This window comes from Dromiciops gliroides, chromosome 5, assembly GCF_019393635.1.
Source record: "Dromiciops gliroides isolate mDroGli1 chromosome 5, mDroGli1.pri, whole genome shotgun sequence".
In the NCBI taxonomy this organism is placed as follows: domain Eukaryota; kingdom Metazoa; phylum Chordata; class Mammalia; order Microbiotheria; family Microbiotheriidae; genus Dromiciops; species Dromiciops gliroides.
The window spans coordinates 206,355,864-206,374,969 of NC_057865.1; the positions used below are offsets into that span (position 1 = coordinate 206,355,864).

Here is a 19,106-nt window from a genome sequence, read left to right on the forward strand (position 1 = left end):
TGAAAGAAATCCTTGGACTTCTAATGGAGAGAGAGGTATGGCACAAAGCATGTGGCTTTGAGATACCAATCTCCTAGAGCAGGAGACTGGCAGGTACTTTTATAGGGGACTGATGGGGGTGACCATCTCATGGTGGAAAGTTTCTTTAGTGAGGGTGGACCATCCCTCACTGGTGGTGGCTGGAGGAGTTGGGTGAGGGGTGGCTGCAGATCTCTCAAGCCATCTCCTCAGGACACAAAAGAAGCAGCCACACCTAATCTTATCACCCCCAGGGTTGTGGGAGACTAGAATGAAGGCTGGGGGGTCTAGGTGCTAGCTCAGTCAGAACTGGTTCTGCTTATCTCTCTAGGCATATCTGTCCTCTGGTTTAGTTTCTCAAGGAGAAGATTCCTTGATGTGCCCCAGAGAACTTCTGGGGTGCTCTGGGCCCACAACATATCTTTCCAAAATAAAAGAGAGGGAAGGGCAAGATAACTGTGAGGGGATCTTTGAATTAGGGGTATCAGTAGGATATGTGGGATCCATCCATATTCTGCATATCATCTTCATACCAGGGTCATGCTAGGCCATATCTTATTTGTGAGGTGCTTTTCCCTTGGAAAAGTTTTAAAGATTTCTTGGGTGTTGGGATTTTTAGGTTTCTTGGGGTCCCACTGCATTCCCACAACAATGTGATACCTGAACATTCTAAAGAGGCTTTACAAAGTACAGAATCCCATTGGTTGATAGAACTTGCTTCACGGGCCAAAAAATTATGATGCCATAGCTAGAAATGGTATATGAAAGGAGGGGGGAGGTCTCAGGTTGGCAAAACATGGGGCATCTTGAAGTGGTCATGAGATGGCCACTTGCTCATGTTGGACAAGAATTCTTTCATATCTAGTTTCCACTTTAGGCTGCATTCATAAAAACATACAGTTTGTAAAGGATGCAGAGCCTAGTGACAAGAAGCCTCTATAAACCATTTATTGCTGATCCTCATTTTTCTAACCAGATCCCGTCTCATCCAGGATTACTGAGTACATTATTAAAAGCACTTTTCCCCTCTGTGGGATCAAACCAAAGCGGTACCCTTACAAAGGTTCCTTGGCACTTGAAACTTTTCTTACAAATCATTAGATTTCCCCCCTATTTTATCTTTCCCAGTGCCCCATTATTTCTTTACTGTCCTAGGAATTTTCCCAAAATGGGTCAGCGAACAGAGTTTGGCTCTAAGAGATAGTTCCATGCAGGCTCAGGACCAGAAACTTTACTTCGCGTTAGAACATACTGTTCTGTCTCTTTTCTCTTAGGGGAGACCGTTCGACAAATTCACTGTGTAGAGTCCAGCACTTTCTCATTTTCCCTCATCCCACTCCCAACTCCTCCTTCTCCGCCCCTTCCTCTTGTACAGAATCTTGGAGCCACATTTCATTGTTGGCTGGATCTACAATTTCTTAATTAGAGTGACATTTTTATAGATGGGAGGTACACACCTTCCAGTCCACAAAGAAAAAATAATCTTGCTTAACATAGAAAATGAGAGACACCCTCCAAGTCTCCAGCGTTATTTCCACAGTGCTTGAGAAACCTGACCCGTTGCTCCTCCCTTCTTTAAAAAAAATAAGCCAACCCAAATAAATAATAATGATTCGTTTCCCCAACGGCCTTTTCCCATGTTCCCCCTTCCCTCTCTCTCCACCCTCTCTGCTTGCTTTAGTTCTGCGGGAGACTGTGGCAAGGAAGCAAGAGGTAGTGACTCAGTCGCCTTGATCAACTTTGGCTGCAGTTGCCGGGTGGCAGTAAAGAGCTGAGCAGAAGAAAGTGTGGAAAAGACTGAATTGCCTGCCTGCCTGCTCTTCTTCACGATGCTCCCTAGTGCCTTATCTGCTCGCACTGGCGTGTACTGGGATATACTGGGCTCCTCTGCATTACTAGACACAACTCCAGGATTTGGGAACTTGGGGAAAAGTTTCCTAATTGAGAATTTGCTGCGGGCTGGAGATTCTCCACAGGGTCTTCCAGCTCCTCCTCCCTTAGCACCGACAGTAGCAGCAGCCACAGACACCACAGTAGAAATTCTGGAGCATCCCTTTTCATCCAGCCCGGTAACCTTCACGTTGTGCCCAGGAGCAGAACAAATTGGGAGTCCTTATCAGACTCATTGGGCTTTTCAAGTGCTTAATCCTTCGACTGACAGCAGTCAGCAGTCAGGCCCGACTCAGGGAAATCAAGGTGGCGCCTTACAACTTGCTGTCCCAGGTAAGCCCTCTCCTTCACTAAGCGTAGTCCATCCAAGCCTCAGGCTGACTGCCTGTAGTGTAGAAGCTGCAGAAAGTGCAGCTCCTGGGGCTCGGAGTTTTTGTTGCTACTGCCCCAAATTTGTATTGATGGGATCATCATCATCTTTAGTGTAGTTGCCACCTTAGGAGTCATGGAGGAGGAAACAATGATTTTCCCTTTCCCGGAGCTCTACTTTTTTCCTTTCTTTTTTTTAATTATAGAGGTCAGGCACACTTTAATTCTGGGCTTTTGGGGTATTCTGGCTGCATTGTGCTAGTAGAAGGGAGGTAGGGCATGGTGAGAAGTAGGCTTTCCATAGAAAGCTAGCTGGGGTTGGTACTCACTGCTGACTTCTGTGGTTTGGTGGTCCAGCTCCAGTTTCTCTGTCTCTTTGTCTCTCTCTCTCTCTCTCTCTCTCTCTCTCTCTCTCTCTCTCTCTCTCTCTCTCCCTCCCTCCCTCCCTCCCTCCCTCCCTCTCTCCCCCTTCTCTGCCTCCTTCTCTCCCCACTTCCTCCCTGTGTGTGTGTGTGTGTGGTGGCGGGGAGGGCGCTCTGGCTCAGCTGTTTCTCCAGACTCGCTTGGATGATTTTGTCATTGTAGGACGGAATTTTTTCGTATTTCTTTTAGATTTTGCGTTACTGGCGACTCGAGTTTCTCTTCTCTCTCTCTGTCTCCCTGTGTCTCTGTCTCTGTCTTTCTCTATCACTCTGTCTGTCTTTGTCTCTCTGTGCCTGTCTCTGTCTGTCTGTCTCTCTCTCTCTCTCTCTCTGTCTCTGTCTCTCTGCACCTAGTTGGAGGTGGGGAGAAATAATTTAAGTTCCAACCCAATGTTTTAAGCTCCAACCCAAACCCCCAAAAAGGGGTTTTCCTGCAGGGTTTAAAAATAACTAACTAAAGAATTATCTCTGTGATGTATGTTTTCAACCTGAACCAAAAGAAAAGACAGACTGTCTTGTTCATGTTCCCCTCCCCCCAAGTTTGTGAAGACCTTAGAGAGGTCCAGATCGGGGTGATAAAAAGTGATTTTTATACACATTGAGCTACATAGATTTAAAAAAAAATTTTAAACTATGCACTAATCAATCCTTTTGCTGTTGCTTAATGACAATGTAATTTAGATGAAAACTTAACCATTTCTTTCAGTTTAAAGTGGTTACTGTTGGAAAGGAGACAGGCATCAAGTTCCAAAACCAGTCTCTTCTTTATGTCAACAATGAAATTCTAATTAATCAATTTTGCTCTTTGGAAGGGAAGGGGATGACTATTCAGATGACACTGTCATTTTCGCTGGTTTGAAAGGTCATTAGCTTCTTAGAGGTATCAGATAGGGTATTGTTACATGGGGTTTTGTTTTTCTCTTTTCTTCTAAAGGAAGAGAAAATAAATACTTATTAATTAAACAATAACATTTTATACAAAAGAGAAATATTAGGAATATCAGAAATGTATAAAATAGCAAGTTGAAGAGTCATCTACCCATTATGAACCTTGCATGTGAAAACAACAGATAATTAACATTCAGAATATCTTTGGGGTGATTTGGTCTGTTATCATTCTTGGCTACTATTTCAAGTATTTGTAAATTAATTCTGCCCAGGTGTGGTTATACAATGGTCACACTAGCTCTTCTTCAAGGAAATATGTACATATTCAAATGAACTAAAATAGTTTCCAGTATACAGATCGAAACACTAGGTAGCAAATGATGTTTCCGGGAACTATTTAGATGGTAAGATAAGAGGAACCATTTTTTTTTAATTAAAATTTTAAAATATTAGTTTTATTTGTACTTGAAAATGAGTTACCTTAATAACTTAAATAATGTTATTAGAAACTTCCTGGTGATGTTAGAATTTTCAAGTTGTTAATTTTTATCTTAAAAGACAACTTTTTGTTAATCACTAAATCAAATAGTTTCACTTGATTTTATAACCTGGAATAAAGAAATAAAAACTAAATAATAAAAACTAAAAGTGAATGAAAGTAATGTCAGTTATACATTTATATTGTTTTTTAAAAACCACAGGGTAAATAGGTTGCTCTCTAAAATTTCCAGAGAGGAAGATGATTTCCTGAAAGTCTTACCATCTTTATAAGAAAACAGTTTTTCCTACTTCTTAATTTTATAGAATTTTTGTTATAGTAATAGTAGTTAGGATTTATGTAGTGTTTTGTAGTTTACTAATTTTGGTTTATTATATAAGCCTGTAATTTTCACTTTAACTAAGAAGCGGGACAAGTAATTTTAGTTAATACATTGAAATTAGAAAGGAATACACATTGATATTGCATATATATTATACAAGTGACTGATAGGCTATGTGTCAGCTGTCTGAATTTTGATTGAAAACAATATTCTTTTAAAGAATTACTAAATTAAGTGGGAGCACCAAATCTTTTTATTTAAATATTTGAGTACATTGCTTAGCTCTTAATTTTTCTTAAATTTTCAAAAATAAATGTTAAGTGTATCATTCTCAAATCTTTAAAGGATGACCATATCCTAGAAATTCTATCAAAGTCAATCTATTATGTCAGGGACACAGACTGCACTTTAGAACGTAAAATAATTCTGGTCACTGATTCTATAACATTACTTAAGAAAATTGGTTTTTATCAACAATGATAATCTCAATAAATATATTATAAGCACATTCAAATTATTTTCATTCTGACTATTAGTTAAAGTTTTACATCATGCATATGTTGGGGAGATTGAAAAATTCTGTAGTCTACTAATATTATGGTTGAATTAGGTCAGGTTCACATTTTATATGAGATTACCTAGGGAATAATTAAAATGAACTTTAAAATTTTATTATAAAAAAGCAAGTGAATAAAGGAAAGGATGTGACAGCACACAGTGTACTCATGGATTTAATAAGAAAATATGCTTCCTATATTTCTGCCATAAGAGTTTTCTCAGTGGTGGGGCCTATTTAAAATATCACAGGATAACAAATAAAATCAAATGTTCACTTTATACCATCCTCTTCTCTCAAGTCCCTTGCACCCTTTTTTAATGGAATATCTTGCTTTGACATACCTCAGACATGAATTATTTCCACCATCCACTGCTTTCACCCCTTCTCATGATATCATTGGTCCTCTTGGAAAATGAAGGATGAACAACAACTCATGTGCTACTTAATGAAACTGGAGAAAATCATGAAATTGTGTTAATTCCTCTACAAATTTATTGTATAATTTAATTTGTCCCTTACTTGGATAAGACAATCTGTTATACCTCCATAAATGATTCACTGTGCTGTAGGTGCTTTTTTAAACCTTTTTATTCTTTCTGAAACCTCCCATGGTCCACTGACTCTCTCAGCTGAGAAAGGGAAGGAAATAAGCAGTTATAGAACATTTACTATGTGCTAGGCACTGTGTTAACACTTTACAAATATTATCTCGAGTCCTAACAACTACCCTGTCAGGTATGTGTTATTACTATACCCATTTTATAGTCGAGGAAATTGAGGTAAGCAGTGGTTAAGTAACTTGTCCAGAGTTATACAGTTGGTAAGTATTTGACAGATTTGAATTGTCTTGCTTACTCCAGGTCCAGTGTTCTACCCATTATACCACCACCTGCATCTGAGAACCTTGCCTCATTTTTCACTTAAAAAAAATGAGCGGTACAGTGGATAAAGCACCAGCCCTGGATTCAGGAGGACCTGAGTTCAAATTAGGCCTCAGACATACTTACTAGCTGTGTGACCCTAGGCAAGTCACTTAACCCTTATTGTCCCACAAAAAAAAAGCAAAAATAAAACAAAAAAATGAGGATATTTTTTGAAAATTCCCTCTTATCTCCTCCTCATTTCACGTTACTAAGATGACTTCTACCATCTTTTTCACCCCTGCATCACATAAAGAGCCAAGGTCGGGCAGCTAGGTGGTGCAGTGGATAGAGCACTGGCCCTGGAGTCAGGAGGACCTGAGTTCAAATCCGGCCTCAGACACTTAACACTTACTAGCTATGTGACCCTAGGCAAGTCACTTAACCCCAAATGCCTCACTAAAAAAAAAAAAAAAATTAAAAAAAAAAGAGCCAAGGCAAACCTCTCTACACGCACAACTGATCCCATTCCAGTTCATCTTTTCCAGAAGATGACCTCCTCTCTTCTTATTTATCTTCAATGTCTTCCTGTCTACCAGCTGCTTTCCTACTGCATACAAACATACTCTGTCTTTTCCCTCCTCCCCAAATCCTGACTTGATCTATCTGTAACAATTGGAATGATGCCACCTTCTGGAGACTTACTGTAGGAAAGCTCCAACATGAGGAGAGGGCCTCTGAGGGCAGGACCTCGCATCTTTTCTTTGGCATCAGAAAGTGACGTTTGCTTGTGGGAGGAAGAAGGGGGAGGCTGGCGCTCTGACTCTCTCTCTTTCGTGTGGACTCTGGCCGAAAGCGGAGCTAGGAATGCTCTCTCCCTTTAATAGATAGATGAATCTAGACCTTTCTCTTTCTCTTCACCAAATTCTTATTCTTCTTAATAAATGCTTAAAAGTCTAACTCTTCCTAAAGCTTATAATTTATTGATGACCAACTCATTAGATATTTTAAACAGTATAGCTAGAATCTTAGCCCTTATATGTCCATCGAGGTGGCTGTCACACCACAGCTTTCTTTAATAGTTAAATTTCTTGAGAGGACAATTTACAATCAATGCTTCAAATTCCTTTCTTGTTTTTTTTTTGTTTGGGTTTTTTTTAGGCAATTGGGGTTAAGTGACTTGCCCAGGGTCACACAGCTAGTAAGTGTCAAGTGTCTGAGGCCAGATTTGAACTCAGGTCCTCCTGAATCCAGAGCTGGTGCTCTATCCACTACGCCACCTAGCTGCCCCCAAAATTCCTTTCTTATCTCTCTCTTACCTCTGCCACCTGGTTTCTGATCTCATCACTCAACTGAAACTGCTCTCTCCAAATTTACCAATAATTTTTCAGTTTCCTAATCCAATGACCTTTTCTTAATCTTCATTCTTCTTGACTTCTGCAGCTATTGACCATATCAAACACCCTCTTCTATTTGATATTTTTTTCTCTCTTCTTGCTGCCGCTCTCTTGGTTCTCTTCCTATATGTCTGAGCATTACTTCTCAGTCACTTTGCTGGTCATGCCCAATAACAGTGTCTTCTCAGGTCCTCTTCTGTTATCCCTCTATACTCCTTCACTTGATGATTTCATCAGCTCCCATACATTCAATTGTCATCTCTATGCAGATGATTCTGAGATCTATTTATCCACCTTCTGCAAGCTTTTCTCAGATATCCTTAGTATCTTCTCTTTAAGATTATTTCTAATTTAACCTAAATATATCTTGTTTGTGCATAGTTTGCATCTTGTATCCCCCATTATACTGAGCTCCTAAGGTCACATATATAGTAAAGGACAGAACCAGGAGTGTAATCTTGACCCTACAGACCATAAATCCAGCCTCCTTTCAACTTTATCTGCCAGCCTCTGATCTATGCACCTGCAGCAGTAGTATGAAAGGTTAGGTTAATCTAATTTCCTTGCATGTCTATGTGCAGCAGAGATAGATATTTTTATTTTTTGGTTTCTATTGCTTGAACTATCTTATAGATTTATGTTGTCAAAATGAATCCATCAAATCTTTTGGTTAGACTAATTTTGTTAACACATATTTTGTTAACCTGTAGAAATTGTAGAAAGAACAATGGATTAGGGATTTCACACACTCATTGAATGTGAAATGTAAAAGGCTTTAGAGATAATCTATCTTTATTTGTAAAATGAGGGAACTGAAACCCAGATAGGTTATACACCTTGTTCAAGGTCATCTACCCATGTGGTCTTGGGTAAATCACTTAGTTCCCCTCAGTTTCCTCATCTTTAAAATGAGGGGATTGGATACTATTCTTCCCAAGTTTCTTTGAAATTATCCCATTCATTATTTTACATATCATAATGGTATCTCATCACATTTCTATAACATAACCATTCAGTCATTCCCCAATCAATAGGTATTCCCTTAGTTTCTAATTCTTTGTCATTAATCCAATCCAATTAATATTTATTAAGCACCTACTATGTACCAGGTACTGTCCTAAGCTCTGAGTATAATTTTTTTTTTTTTAGTGAGGCAATTGGGGTTAAGTGAATTGCCCAAGGTCACACAGCTAGTTAGTGTTAAGTGTCTGAGGCTGGATTTGAACTCAGGTCCTCCTGACTCCAGGGCCGGTGCTCTATCCACTGCGCCACCTAGCTGCCCCCCTGAGTATAAAATTAATAAAAGGATAGACAGTCCCTGCCCTCAAGGAGTTTACAATTTGGGGGGGGGGGTGGCAATCCACAAAAGGAGGTAGGGATACAGGGGGAAGATGGGCAAAAGAACAAGACTCCCTGCTGTGTAGGCATCTCATTCCATGTAAGTGAAACCACGCAGAGCAGCAGATGAAAAAAGAAAAAGAAAAAAAAAGAAAGAAAGAAATGTTATGGGGGAAATGGGGTACGGGGTTAGGGTTAGGGGTTGGGGTTCTTAGGAATTCCTCTTTAAAGAATTACACCCTCTTGCACACAAAAGCAGTTAGAATGAGATGGTAGTTTATTTAGGGGCAAGGGAAGGAAAGTAGGGTAAGGGAAACCATGAAAGAAATCCTTGGACTTCTCATGGGGAGATAGGTATGGAACAAAGCACATGGCTCTGAGGTACCAATCTCCTTGAGCATGAGACTGGCAGGTACTTTTATAGGGGGCTGATGGGGGTGGACCATCTGCCTGTGGAAAGTTCCTTTAGTGAGGGAAGACCGTCTACAAGATGACATGTTTTGTTTTTGCATTTTTGTTTCTCATGTATACAAGGCTAGTAATTTTAAACTTTTCATTATGTTGTTTTGGTATATTGTTATATTTTCAATTTTAATTGTTAGTTCACAGGATCATACCTTTGTTGATTTTATAGACTGAAAAAGTGATGAAAAATGTTAATAATTTAGTTTAAACTTAAAAATCTGTCATTCTTATTTTTTTCTCCAGAGAACTTTTACCAGCACAACCCCAGATTCACACCTCTTATTGTAGTTTTAAAAATTATTTTATGTGCACTGTACTTTAAGTTTTTTCTAAAAGTTAGTAATTTCTAAGTATTTGAAAGCACTTTATTTTTTTTTTAAATCTATTTCAGTGAAATCCTTTGAAAGCACCTGAGTGACTATTTTCTAGACCTAGTCAACACTACCACAATCACTAGCTCAGACTGGCCCTTGAGTCATGTAAAAGTGAAAGCTCTTTTTAAAAATAGAGGGCTTTGGGGGCAGCTAGGTGGCGCAGTGGATAGAGCACCGGCCCTGGAGTCAGGAGTACCTGAGTTCAAATCCAACCTCAGACACTTAACACACACTTACTAGCTGTGTGACCCTGGGCAAGTCACTTAACCCCAATTGCCTCACTAAAAAAAAAAAAAATAGAGGGCTTTTTCAGGAGTACCTGAGTTCAAATCTGCCCTCAAACCCTTGATACTTACTAGCTGTGTGAACCTGGGCAAGTCACTTAACCCCAATTGCCTCACCAAAAAAAAAAAATAGAGGGCTTAAGAGCTTAAAAAGGACTTTAAAAATAAAATAAAAGAGATTGAGGAAAAATTAAGGAAAAATAAGAGTAATGTTAGAAAATCAAGAAAATTATGAAAAGAAAGTAAACCAATTAGATAAAAAAACTTACCAAAGAAAATACCTCCTTAAAAATTAGAACCAGGTAAGAGGAAAATAATGATGTTATAAAGCACCAAGAAATAGTAAAACAAAAATGTGAGAAATAGAACTCCAATAACTTCTGGAACTCAGATTGGCGATATGTCAAAGGCTCATTTATTGTCATTCTTCTGAGAATGGGCCACTCCCTAGCAAAGGGAACAACAAAGGGCTGGCTCCCAGGCCTGTTTTATCTCTTCCCATCTCTACTTGCAATTGGCCCTCCCTCTACTTGTTTAATCAGTCAAACATCCCACCCCTCTGCGCATTTATTTTTCTTGTAGGAACCTTCCCATGAGAAGTCCTTCTCAATTTGAAATAACCCCTATTTGTGGATGTTAGCATTTGAGTATCTCCAGCTTAATCTGAATTCAATTCCCTAGACATTAAATTGCCTATAGGTGTTTTCCCAGACAGTTCTAATCAACTGAGAGGAGTCAACATTTTCCTACACAAAAATCAAAAGAATGAAAAAATAGAAGAGAATGTGAAACATCTTATTAGGAAAACAGATCAAGGAGACACAATTGTTGTTTCTTCATATAACAATTGTTGGACTACCTGAAATTTATGATTAAAAAAAGAGTGTAGACATTATGCCCCAAGAAATTATTAAGGAAAATTACCCATAAGTTTTAGAACTAGAGAATAAAATAGAAATTGGAAAAAATTTACCCATCTCCTCCTGAAAGATCCCAAGATGAAAATTCACAGGAAAATTACAGTTAAGTTTCAGAGTTTCTTTAACTGGGAAAAGATGATACAAGTAACTAGAATTAAACAATTTAAATGCAGTGAAACAATAGAATAACAAGATTTAGCAGTTTCTACATTAAAAGACCAAAGGGAATGGAGCATAATATTCTGAAGAGTAAAGGAGCTGTGTTTGTAACCAAGAATTAAATTTACCTAGTAAAGCTGAATGTAATCCTGCTTGGAAAAAAATGAATAACTAATGAATTAAGGGACTTTCAGGTATTTGTGAGGAAAAGACCATAACTGAATGGAAAATTTTACCTATGAAAATCAAGAGAAACATAAGAAGGTAAACATAAAAGACCAATTAAAAAGGATTTAATAAGGTCAAATGTTTACTTCTTATATGTGAAAACATTAGCTCTAACTCTTAAGAATGTTATTACTACATAGATAGAAAGCTTTTGAGTTGAATATGATGGAATGATCCTAAAAAATAAAATTGGATAGGGAGAGATAAAATGGAGCAATTATCTCATACAGATGAAGCATGAGTGGAAAAACTGTTACAGTAGAGGGCAGGAGAGGGTTGAGGACTGGTAATGCTGGAACCTTATTCTAATCAGAACTGGATTAAAAAGGGAATAACATATACATCTAGAAGGGTACAAAGTGATATAATAACCTTGTTTTGATAAAAAATTTGGGATAAGAACTCACTATTTGGTAAAAATTTGAGGGAAACTGGAAAGCAGTCTGGCAGAAACTAGGTATAGAGCAATATCTTACACCATTTACCAAGAAAAGGTCAAAATGGATACCAGCCCTAGAAAAGAAGGGAGATATCATAAGTAAATCAGACTTATGAATATGAGAAGAACTCATGAATAAGCAAGAGATAGAGAGCATTGTGAGATATTAAATAGGTAATTTTGATTATATTAAATTTAGAAGATTTTATACATATAAAACCAATGTAGCCAAGATTAGCAGGAAAGCAGAAAATGGAGAGTGGGTGAAATTATAGACAGTTTCTTGGATAAAGGTCCTTATCTTAAATATATAGAAAACTTTTTCAAATTTATGAGTCATTCTCCAACTGATAAATGGTTAAAGGATATGAACTGGTGGTTTTTGATGAAGCAATCAAAGCTATAAATAGTCATATAAAAATGCTCTAAATTATTATTGATTAGAGAAATGCAAATCAGTTTGACTAAAATGATAGAAGGGGAAAATGATAGAAGTTAAAAGGCATGTGGAAAAATTGGGACACCAATATACTCTTGGTGGATCTGTGAACTGATCCTACCATTTTAGAGAGCAATCTAGAATAGTGTATAGTGTTTGACCCAGTAATACCACTATTAGTTCTATTTCCCAAGGTGATCAAGGAAAAAGGAAAAGAACCTATATGTTCTAAGATATTTATAGCAGCTCTCTTTGTGGTGGCAAAGAACGGGAAATTGAGGGTATGCCCATCAATTGAGGAATGGCTAAGAAAATTGTGTTATATGATTTTGAGGGAATACTACTGTGCTATAAGAAATGATGACCTGGTTGATTTTAGAAAAACATGGAAAGACTTGCATGATATAATGAAGAATGAAACAAACAAAACCAGGGGAACATTGCATAAGTAATGGCAATATTATTTGAAGAATAACTGAAAGATTAAGTTATTTTGGGTATTGTAAATCCTCAAATCAATTATAAAAGATTTCTGAAGCAAGCTGCTTTCTACCTCCAGAGAAATGACTGATAACTGGAAGCATGCATAGTATAGTTTTACACACACACATATACATATATACATGTGTGTGTGTGTGTGTGTGTGTGTGTGAGAAATGATGGCCTTCTCTGATGTGGGGTGGGGAGAGAGAGAGGGATATACTGTGGAGTTTAAAATGTAACAAAAATAAAATAAAATTTTTAAAAATGGAGTTTTTAATTGGAATTTCACAATGATTCCCAAATAAACCACTTCAGGTAAGGTATATTTATACAGGGTGGGCCAAACATGACAAATATTTAATAACTCCTTTATTTTTTGTTTTAATTTATAATATAACAGAATATATGGTACATATAGGAAATGAATTTACATTATGTGTAAAAAATTCAATCTCATAAATGGTGAAATAAAAGGAGAAATACTTTTCAAAAAGTTATTAAAACATTAGATCCCTTCATGATTTTTGGCCCACCCTGTACATATAGCAACTGGATATTCTGTAGCATGACTATCTATCAGTGTTGAAGTGATAGAAATGTCATATTTGATTACAAAGGTGATTTAACTCATACTTAAATGTTTCTGAATCCCCAGACTTTGATTTTTGTTTATAATAAACTAAACATATAATCAGTATAAATTACTCCCTAAGAAAATATCAGTTTGTTTAGTCGTGAAAATTTTTCCCAGTTAACTGAAATTAAATATCACCTAAACAATTGAAGATCTGGTCAGTGTTCTTAATTCTTTTATGCCTTTTTGAGGGTGGGGTGAAGTGGGGAAAGGAGCAGTAGTGACAAAGTCAGGGAAAAGTACATTAAAGAACATTTGGCCAGCACAGAAAAATTAATATAGTCTACTTTAAAAATCACATATAGCTCTAAATCACTATTGATTAGACAAAAACAAATGAAAACAACTGAGGTATTACCTCACACCTATCAAATTTGTTAATATGATAGATAAATGATAAATGTTGGAGGGGATGTAGGATAATTGGGAAACCATTTTGAAAAGCAATTTGGAACTATGCCCAATGGGCTATAAAACTGTACACACCTTTCCATCCTGCAATACCACTACTAGGTCTGTATCCCAAAGAGATTTTTTAAAAGAGGGGAAAGGACCTATTTGTACAAAATTATTTATAGCAGCTTTTTTGTGGTGGCCAAGAATTGGAAATTGAGGGGATGCTCATCAATTGAGAAAAGACTGAACAGGTTGTGGTATACAATTGTAATACAATACTATTGTGCTATAAGATGGCAAGTAGGCTGATTTCAGTAAAACCTTGAAAGACTTACACAAACTGATGCAAAATAAAGTGAGCAGAACCAGGAGACCAGTACACCATAACAGCAATATTGTACAATGATCAACTGTGAATGACTTAGCTATCCTCAATAGTACAATGATCCAAGACAAATCCAAAGGATTCCTGATGAAAAATGCTATCCACATTCAGAGAAAGAGTTAATGGAATCTGAATTCAAATTGCAGCATATTATTTTTTACTGTCATTATTTTTGTGTGTTTTTGTTTTGTTTTCGTTCACAACATGACTAATATGGAAATATGTTTTGCATGATTGCACATGTAAAACCTATATCAAATGGCTTACTGTGTCATGAAGGGGTAAGAGGACAGAAGCAAGAGACTTTGGAACTGAAAATTTTAAAAACAAATGTTAAGAATTCTCTTTACATGTAATTGGGAAAACAATATTTCAAGTAAAATAAAATTTTAAAATGTAGCACAATGGGTACAATTTTGTTGTTGTTGTTGCTTTATGCTAATTATTTAGTGAGATTTCCCTACTTAGCCTTTCCAGCTAACATGATCTGTACTCAATTCATACAGATTTGTGGAAAATCAAACTTGCTCTTTTTCAGTTTTGCTCCTCTTAAAGAAAAAAAAGCCAACCAATATTGCAAGCTATACTTTAAATTTTCTATGGAATGTTAATTCTGGAATTCAATGTCTGATCAGAAAATATAAGATAATGAGCCACATTCTTCTCTTATACATATATTACTCATCTTCATATAACTAACATATAAGGACTCTCCTTTGGAACATCAGAATGTAGTTTGTCATATTAAATCAAAATGAATGACCTTATTCTTAAACCACTACATTATTTGTAAGGAAAGTTTCTTATAGCATCTTATTCCTTGTACTGGTGTCATGTTCTAGGCTTCATATTCTATATGTCTGCATTTGTTTTCATCTTAAGAAAATCAGGATTAAAATAGATACTTAATGATTTGATTGTACAATCAGCAAACACTCATGACTGATAGTTGACAATTCTAGTCTAATAATAAGAAAACTGGGTTCATGGATTAGCTATTATCTAATTAGCTATGAGATAGCTGGCAGTCTATCTCTGAAACTTTAGATAGATACTTCATCACAGTTAAAATTCACTTAGCCTTTTAAGTGCAGCTTAGGTTGAAATCACCCTCACCTTACCTAAGAAAATTGTGATCTAAGGTTTATAAAATGAATCAAGATCCAATAAAGAAAAAACAAAACAAAACAAAAACCTGTGAAATACTGTTCCCATATATGTTCCTATATATTATGACTGGAAAAGATTCACTTGCATATGAACCTAACATGATTTTTAAAAATAATTATGAAATCAAGTTACAAATGACAAGTTTGTTTTTTAAAGGTATAGTTAACATTTCATTTCATTTGACATCATATTGGGTTGTAGAGGGTTCAGCTATTGTCATTTTCTACCCAAGATAAGTGTTAGGTATTTCTTGCCCTAAGTTTCTTTATCTATGAATGGAGTTAGAGGGATATGAATGTAAAGTGTGTCATGAGGAAAGAAGATTATAATATAGTTTAAACATTTCCAAAAGTAATTTCAAAAGTAACTCTTTCGAATAAATGGTTGGAAATGTAAACAAATAATAGTCTAATTTTAAAAGCAGAAGTGTTGTATATGCTTTATTTTCAAGTGATTTGGTCTTAGCATATTGCTAATGTAATCAGAAACATGTTTGATATATACTTTTCATTCATTGATCTAGAAAATAATGTGTTATAATGTCAGTAACTATGGAATCTGACTATATATTTTAAATAGCTTCCTGTAAGTACAGCTAAATAGTTTATTTTTTTTTTAATCTGCACCTCTACATGTAGCAAACATCTATTTTCTGATTTTCAGGATATCCACAACACTTTTTATTAATAAATATGACTACATGGTTGAGGGAATATAGAAGTTCATTATTTCATAATGTATTTTAATTCAACCTACAAAGTCCATGAAGCCATGATAAAATAATCTAGTAAATATATTTGGCAGATCATTTGACTAATCATGCCTTTAATATTAAAGAATTTCTATTTGACAAGGGGAAAATAGGGTTCAGAAGTGACTTTTAAGCAACTGGTATTTTGTCTAAAATAAATTTTTAACCAATGAGATTGATGTTTTATCTGCAGCTTCTTCCAAACTTTTTTTTCTGAGAGCCCCACAATTCTACTCAACCTGCTGCGGTGGGTCCTGTCAGCACCCTGTGTCCCCCACTGCTTTGCCAAGTAAGTTTTTATGCTTCATCAGTAATGCTTGAATTATTCTGTAAACCAAAGCAGCAGGATTTAATGTGTTCTAGAAAACTAATTGGTAATGCAATGGCAAGGAGCTAATTTCTCAGTAAAAATCACAGCAACCCCATTCAGGAGGTTTCCAAGGATTCACAGTGCATCACAGACACACTATGCAATTGTGGGAGGTTTCTAATGGCATCAAAGTCCTGAAATGCTGCTAGTCAACTAAAATTCCTTGGTTTTGATCTAACATTAAACATCTCTAATGAATCAACTTGGCTATTACTGAAATCTGTAGGAATAATATTCCTTAATGAAATGAAAATAAAGGTGAAGAGAAAGCATAGGCTGGGTACAAATATTTGATCCTTTTAAATTATGATTTAGAAAATCATGATTTATGAAAAGTAATTACATTGAATAAGTTTTTTCCCCATAAGGATTTAAATGCTTCTCATGCTTTTAAAAGAAAAAAAAAGATGTAACGCTGACCTTTTAAGAACTATTTTGAAGAGCAATTTAAAATAACATTTTTTCCTATGTGAATTGCAAAAGTCTTTGGCTAAAGCTGAACTTCATCTTGAGATGTATGGGTAAGTTAAAGCTCACTATCAGGAAAATTTTAAGTTTATAATTAAGGAAGACTGATGTTATTGTTTACATTACCAATATCTTGGTATCTCAAGAGAACATTGGATCATATGCTTATCTTCGTATCTCATTATACTCTTATAGAGGATATTTTCTCAAGTGAAAAGTGAGATCAAAGTTCAAATTTTCTAAATTATATTGTTATATCACAGTTAAATGTAGACATATGCTACTATAAAGATGTGGTTTATGAATATTACTGGACAGCAGTTGCTAAACAGAGTGATTCTTGACAAGTGAGGCAGCAAATGCTGGCAATTTAATGAGCTGAAAGTTTCTGAGCACCTATTTAAGAGTTTGACACTTTCCCACAGAGCATTTTACATGGTCCAGGCTCAATAACAATGGTAGAGAGAACCATGACCAATCATCACTTTTGCTTTGCTCATCCACACGCGACCTCACCACAATTTTTCACTCTGCTGATGAACTTTAGGAACCATTTCATATAGAAAAAAGTTTTGTAAGGGTCAGCTGCCCTTTTGTATAGTCAGAAACCAATACTCTGTGTGCCAGTCTTTTCTCCTGTCTCACATTTCAGATGAATTTCTGGACATTTAAAGTACTTGACTGAAAAATGCACAGTGAATGAAATTGACTTTTATAGACTCATTCTAGCTCATCTTCCCATATGACCCTGCCTAACTGAAAAGAGATTTAGTGGATGACCTGAGTGTACATAAGGACTTGCTGAATACTTAGAGCCCATAATTAACTGAGGGGATTGTTTATTAATCAGGATGATACACTACTATTTTGGAAATTACTTATTGTCTACTTAAAATGTTTTATAATTCAAATGGAAAAAATAGAAACTATGACTAATGTCTTTACTTACTCCTTTATGGTCTTCTGTGCAAATAAATGAAAACTTATGCATCTTAGAATGATATTTATTAGCATATGTAAGAGTATTGGAAAGATTTTAGGAAAAAATAATCAAAATCAAATATTTGTTGTTGAATCAATGATAACATCAGTGTGAAACTAAATCTTCCTAAGTATAAAATTAACTGCAGAAATATGGTAAGAGGAAATTCCAAATTAGCTTCATTTAATTTAACTACATACTTTTCTCCTTCATGTTGGTCTCTTTGGCAAAGTGAAGTAAATATATTTTTCAAACACCCAAACTACTAAATGTTATTTACTTATCATATATAGGTGATGCTATTTGAGCCATTGAGCTCAAATATTATTATATTTGTACCATTTGGGCATTTTTCTAACCATCTTGTCCTATATTCCTATTTTCTGTCCTATATTCCTATTTTCTAAACATATCTGTCCTTTGTTCTCAGCTATTACATATTGACCAGAACTTTTTATTCTCCATATATATCCTGATCCAAATGACTCTTGTAGATAAAGGACCAAAAATGTAACATGATTTACAAATCCCTTCCATCATGAAATAGAAAGAAACTGAAGCATTAAGCTTCAGATTAGACTCACAGTATATAGATTCATAAACATTCATATCTGAATGATCAGGATGCCCCATCATCATTTCACAGTACTGATTTTACCCTTTCACCAGCATTTGGAATGAGGACAGGTTAGATTAGCACTTCTATAAGTAATCATGGAAATACTAATTTATCATGACTCATTTGTTCAATACCAATATTAATTTCACTTGTTAAATTTCTAAAATTAATTGAGTCCATACTTAAAAATAATAGAAACAATTATTCCCAACCCACTCTTCTCATTGTAGTATTTTTACAAGTTTATTTCAGATTAGTCTGTAGAATGGGGTCAAAAAATTAAAAGATAGTGGTAAGAGTTCTCCCCAAAGATTTCCATGGAAAATCTTTCATACTACATCTATAAGACCATTTCCTCTCTTTCAGAATACATTATATCTCTATCTATATGAGCAAAATGAAATGGAAAATTGAGTAATTATGTAAATAAAATAGACCTTTTCTATTTCTACATTCTAAAAGGAAATTTTGGAAACCTGATTATCAGTTGTTTCATTCTGCCTTTGAATTCATAATCTATATCTGATAAAGCATTAGAAGCTTTATAGATAAAGTTGCTCATTGATTAGAGTAAGGAAAGCCATTTACCTCTCAGGTGGAGAGTATGATGTTCCACAGACAAATGATGTTTGGTCCAGTGCCTAAAACATTTAAAGGAAGCATAACACACACATTTATATATCTATGCATATATGTCTGTGAATATATACATAAATATACATGTATGTGTATATGTTTTTTGTGGTTTTTTTGGTGGAGCAATGAGGATTAAAGGACTTGTCCAGGGTCACACAGTTAGAAAATGTCAAGTGTCTGAGGCTGAATTTGAACTCGGGTCCTCCTGAATCCAGGGCCGGTGCTTTGTCCACTGTACCACTTAGCTGCCCCCATGTGTGTGTTTTTAAGATGATTGCCTGGGGGACAGCTAAGTGGTACAGTGGACAAAGCACCGGCCCTGGATTCAGGAGGACCCGAGTT

The 19,106-nt window shown here is 35.8% G+C and overlaps 2 protein-coding genes across 3 annotated transcripts in view; both read left to right on the forward strand.

Moving 5' to 3' along the window:
* The first annotated feature begins 1,430 nt into the window (after positions 1-1,430).
* The window catches only part of DBX2 (developing brain homeobox 2), a 37,255-nt gene continuing 19,579 nt past the window's right edge, over positions 1,431-19,106 (forward strand). The window contains exons 1-2 of one of the 2 annotated variants that reach the window (XM_043969239.1): positions 1,431-2,241; positions 15,883-15,978. In XM_043969239.1, coding sequence (XP_043825174.1) covers positions 1,848-2,241; positions 15,883-15,978 — 490 coding nt within the window. In that variant the 5' untranslated portion in view covers positions 1,431-1,847. The remainder of the gene's footprint in view (positions 2,242-15,882; positions 15,979-19,106) is intronic. The other variant, XM_043969240.1, reaches the window with a different exon arrangement.
* NELL2 (neural EGFL like 2) overlaps positions 2,219-19,106 on the forward strand; it is a 280,513-nt gene continuing 263,625 nt past the window's right edge. The window contains exon 1 of the mRNA XM_043969238.1: positions 2,219-2,241. The gene's annotated coding sequence lies outside the window, so the exon portion shown is untranslated. The remainder of the gene's footprint in view (positions 2,242-19,106) is intronic.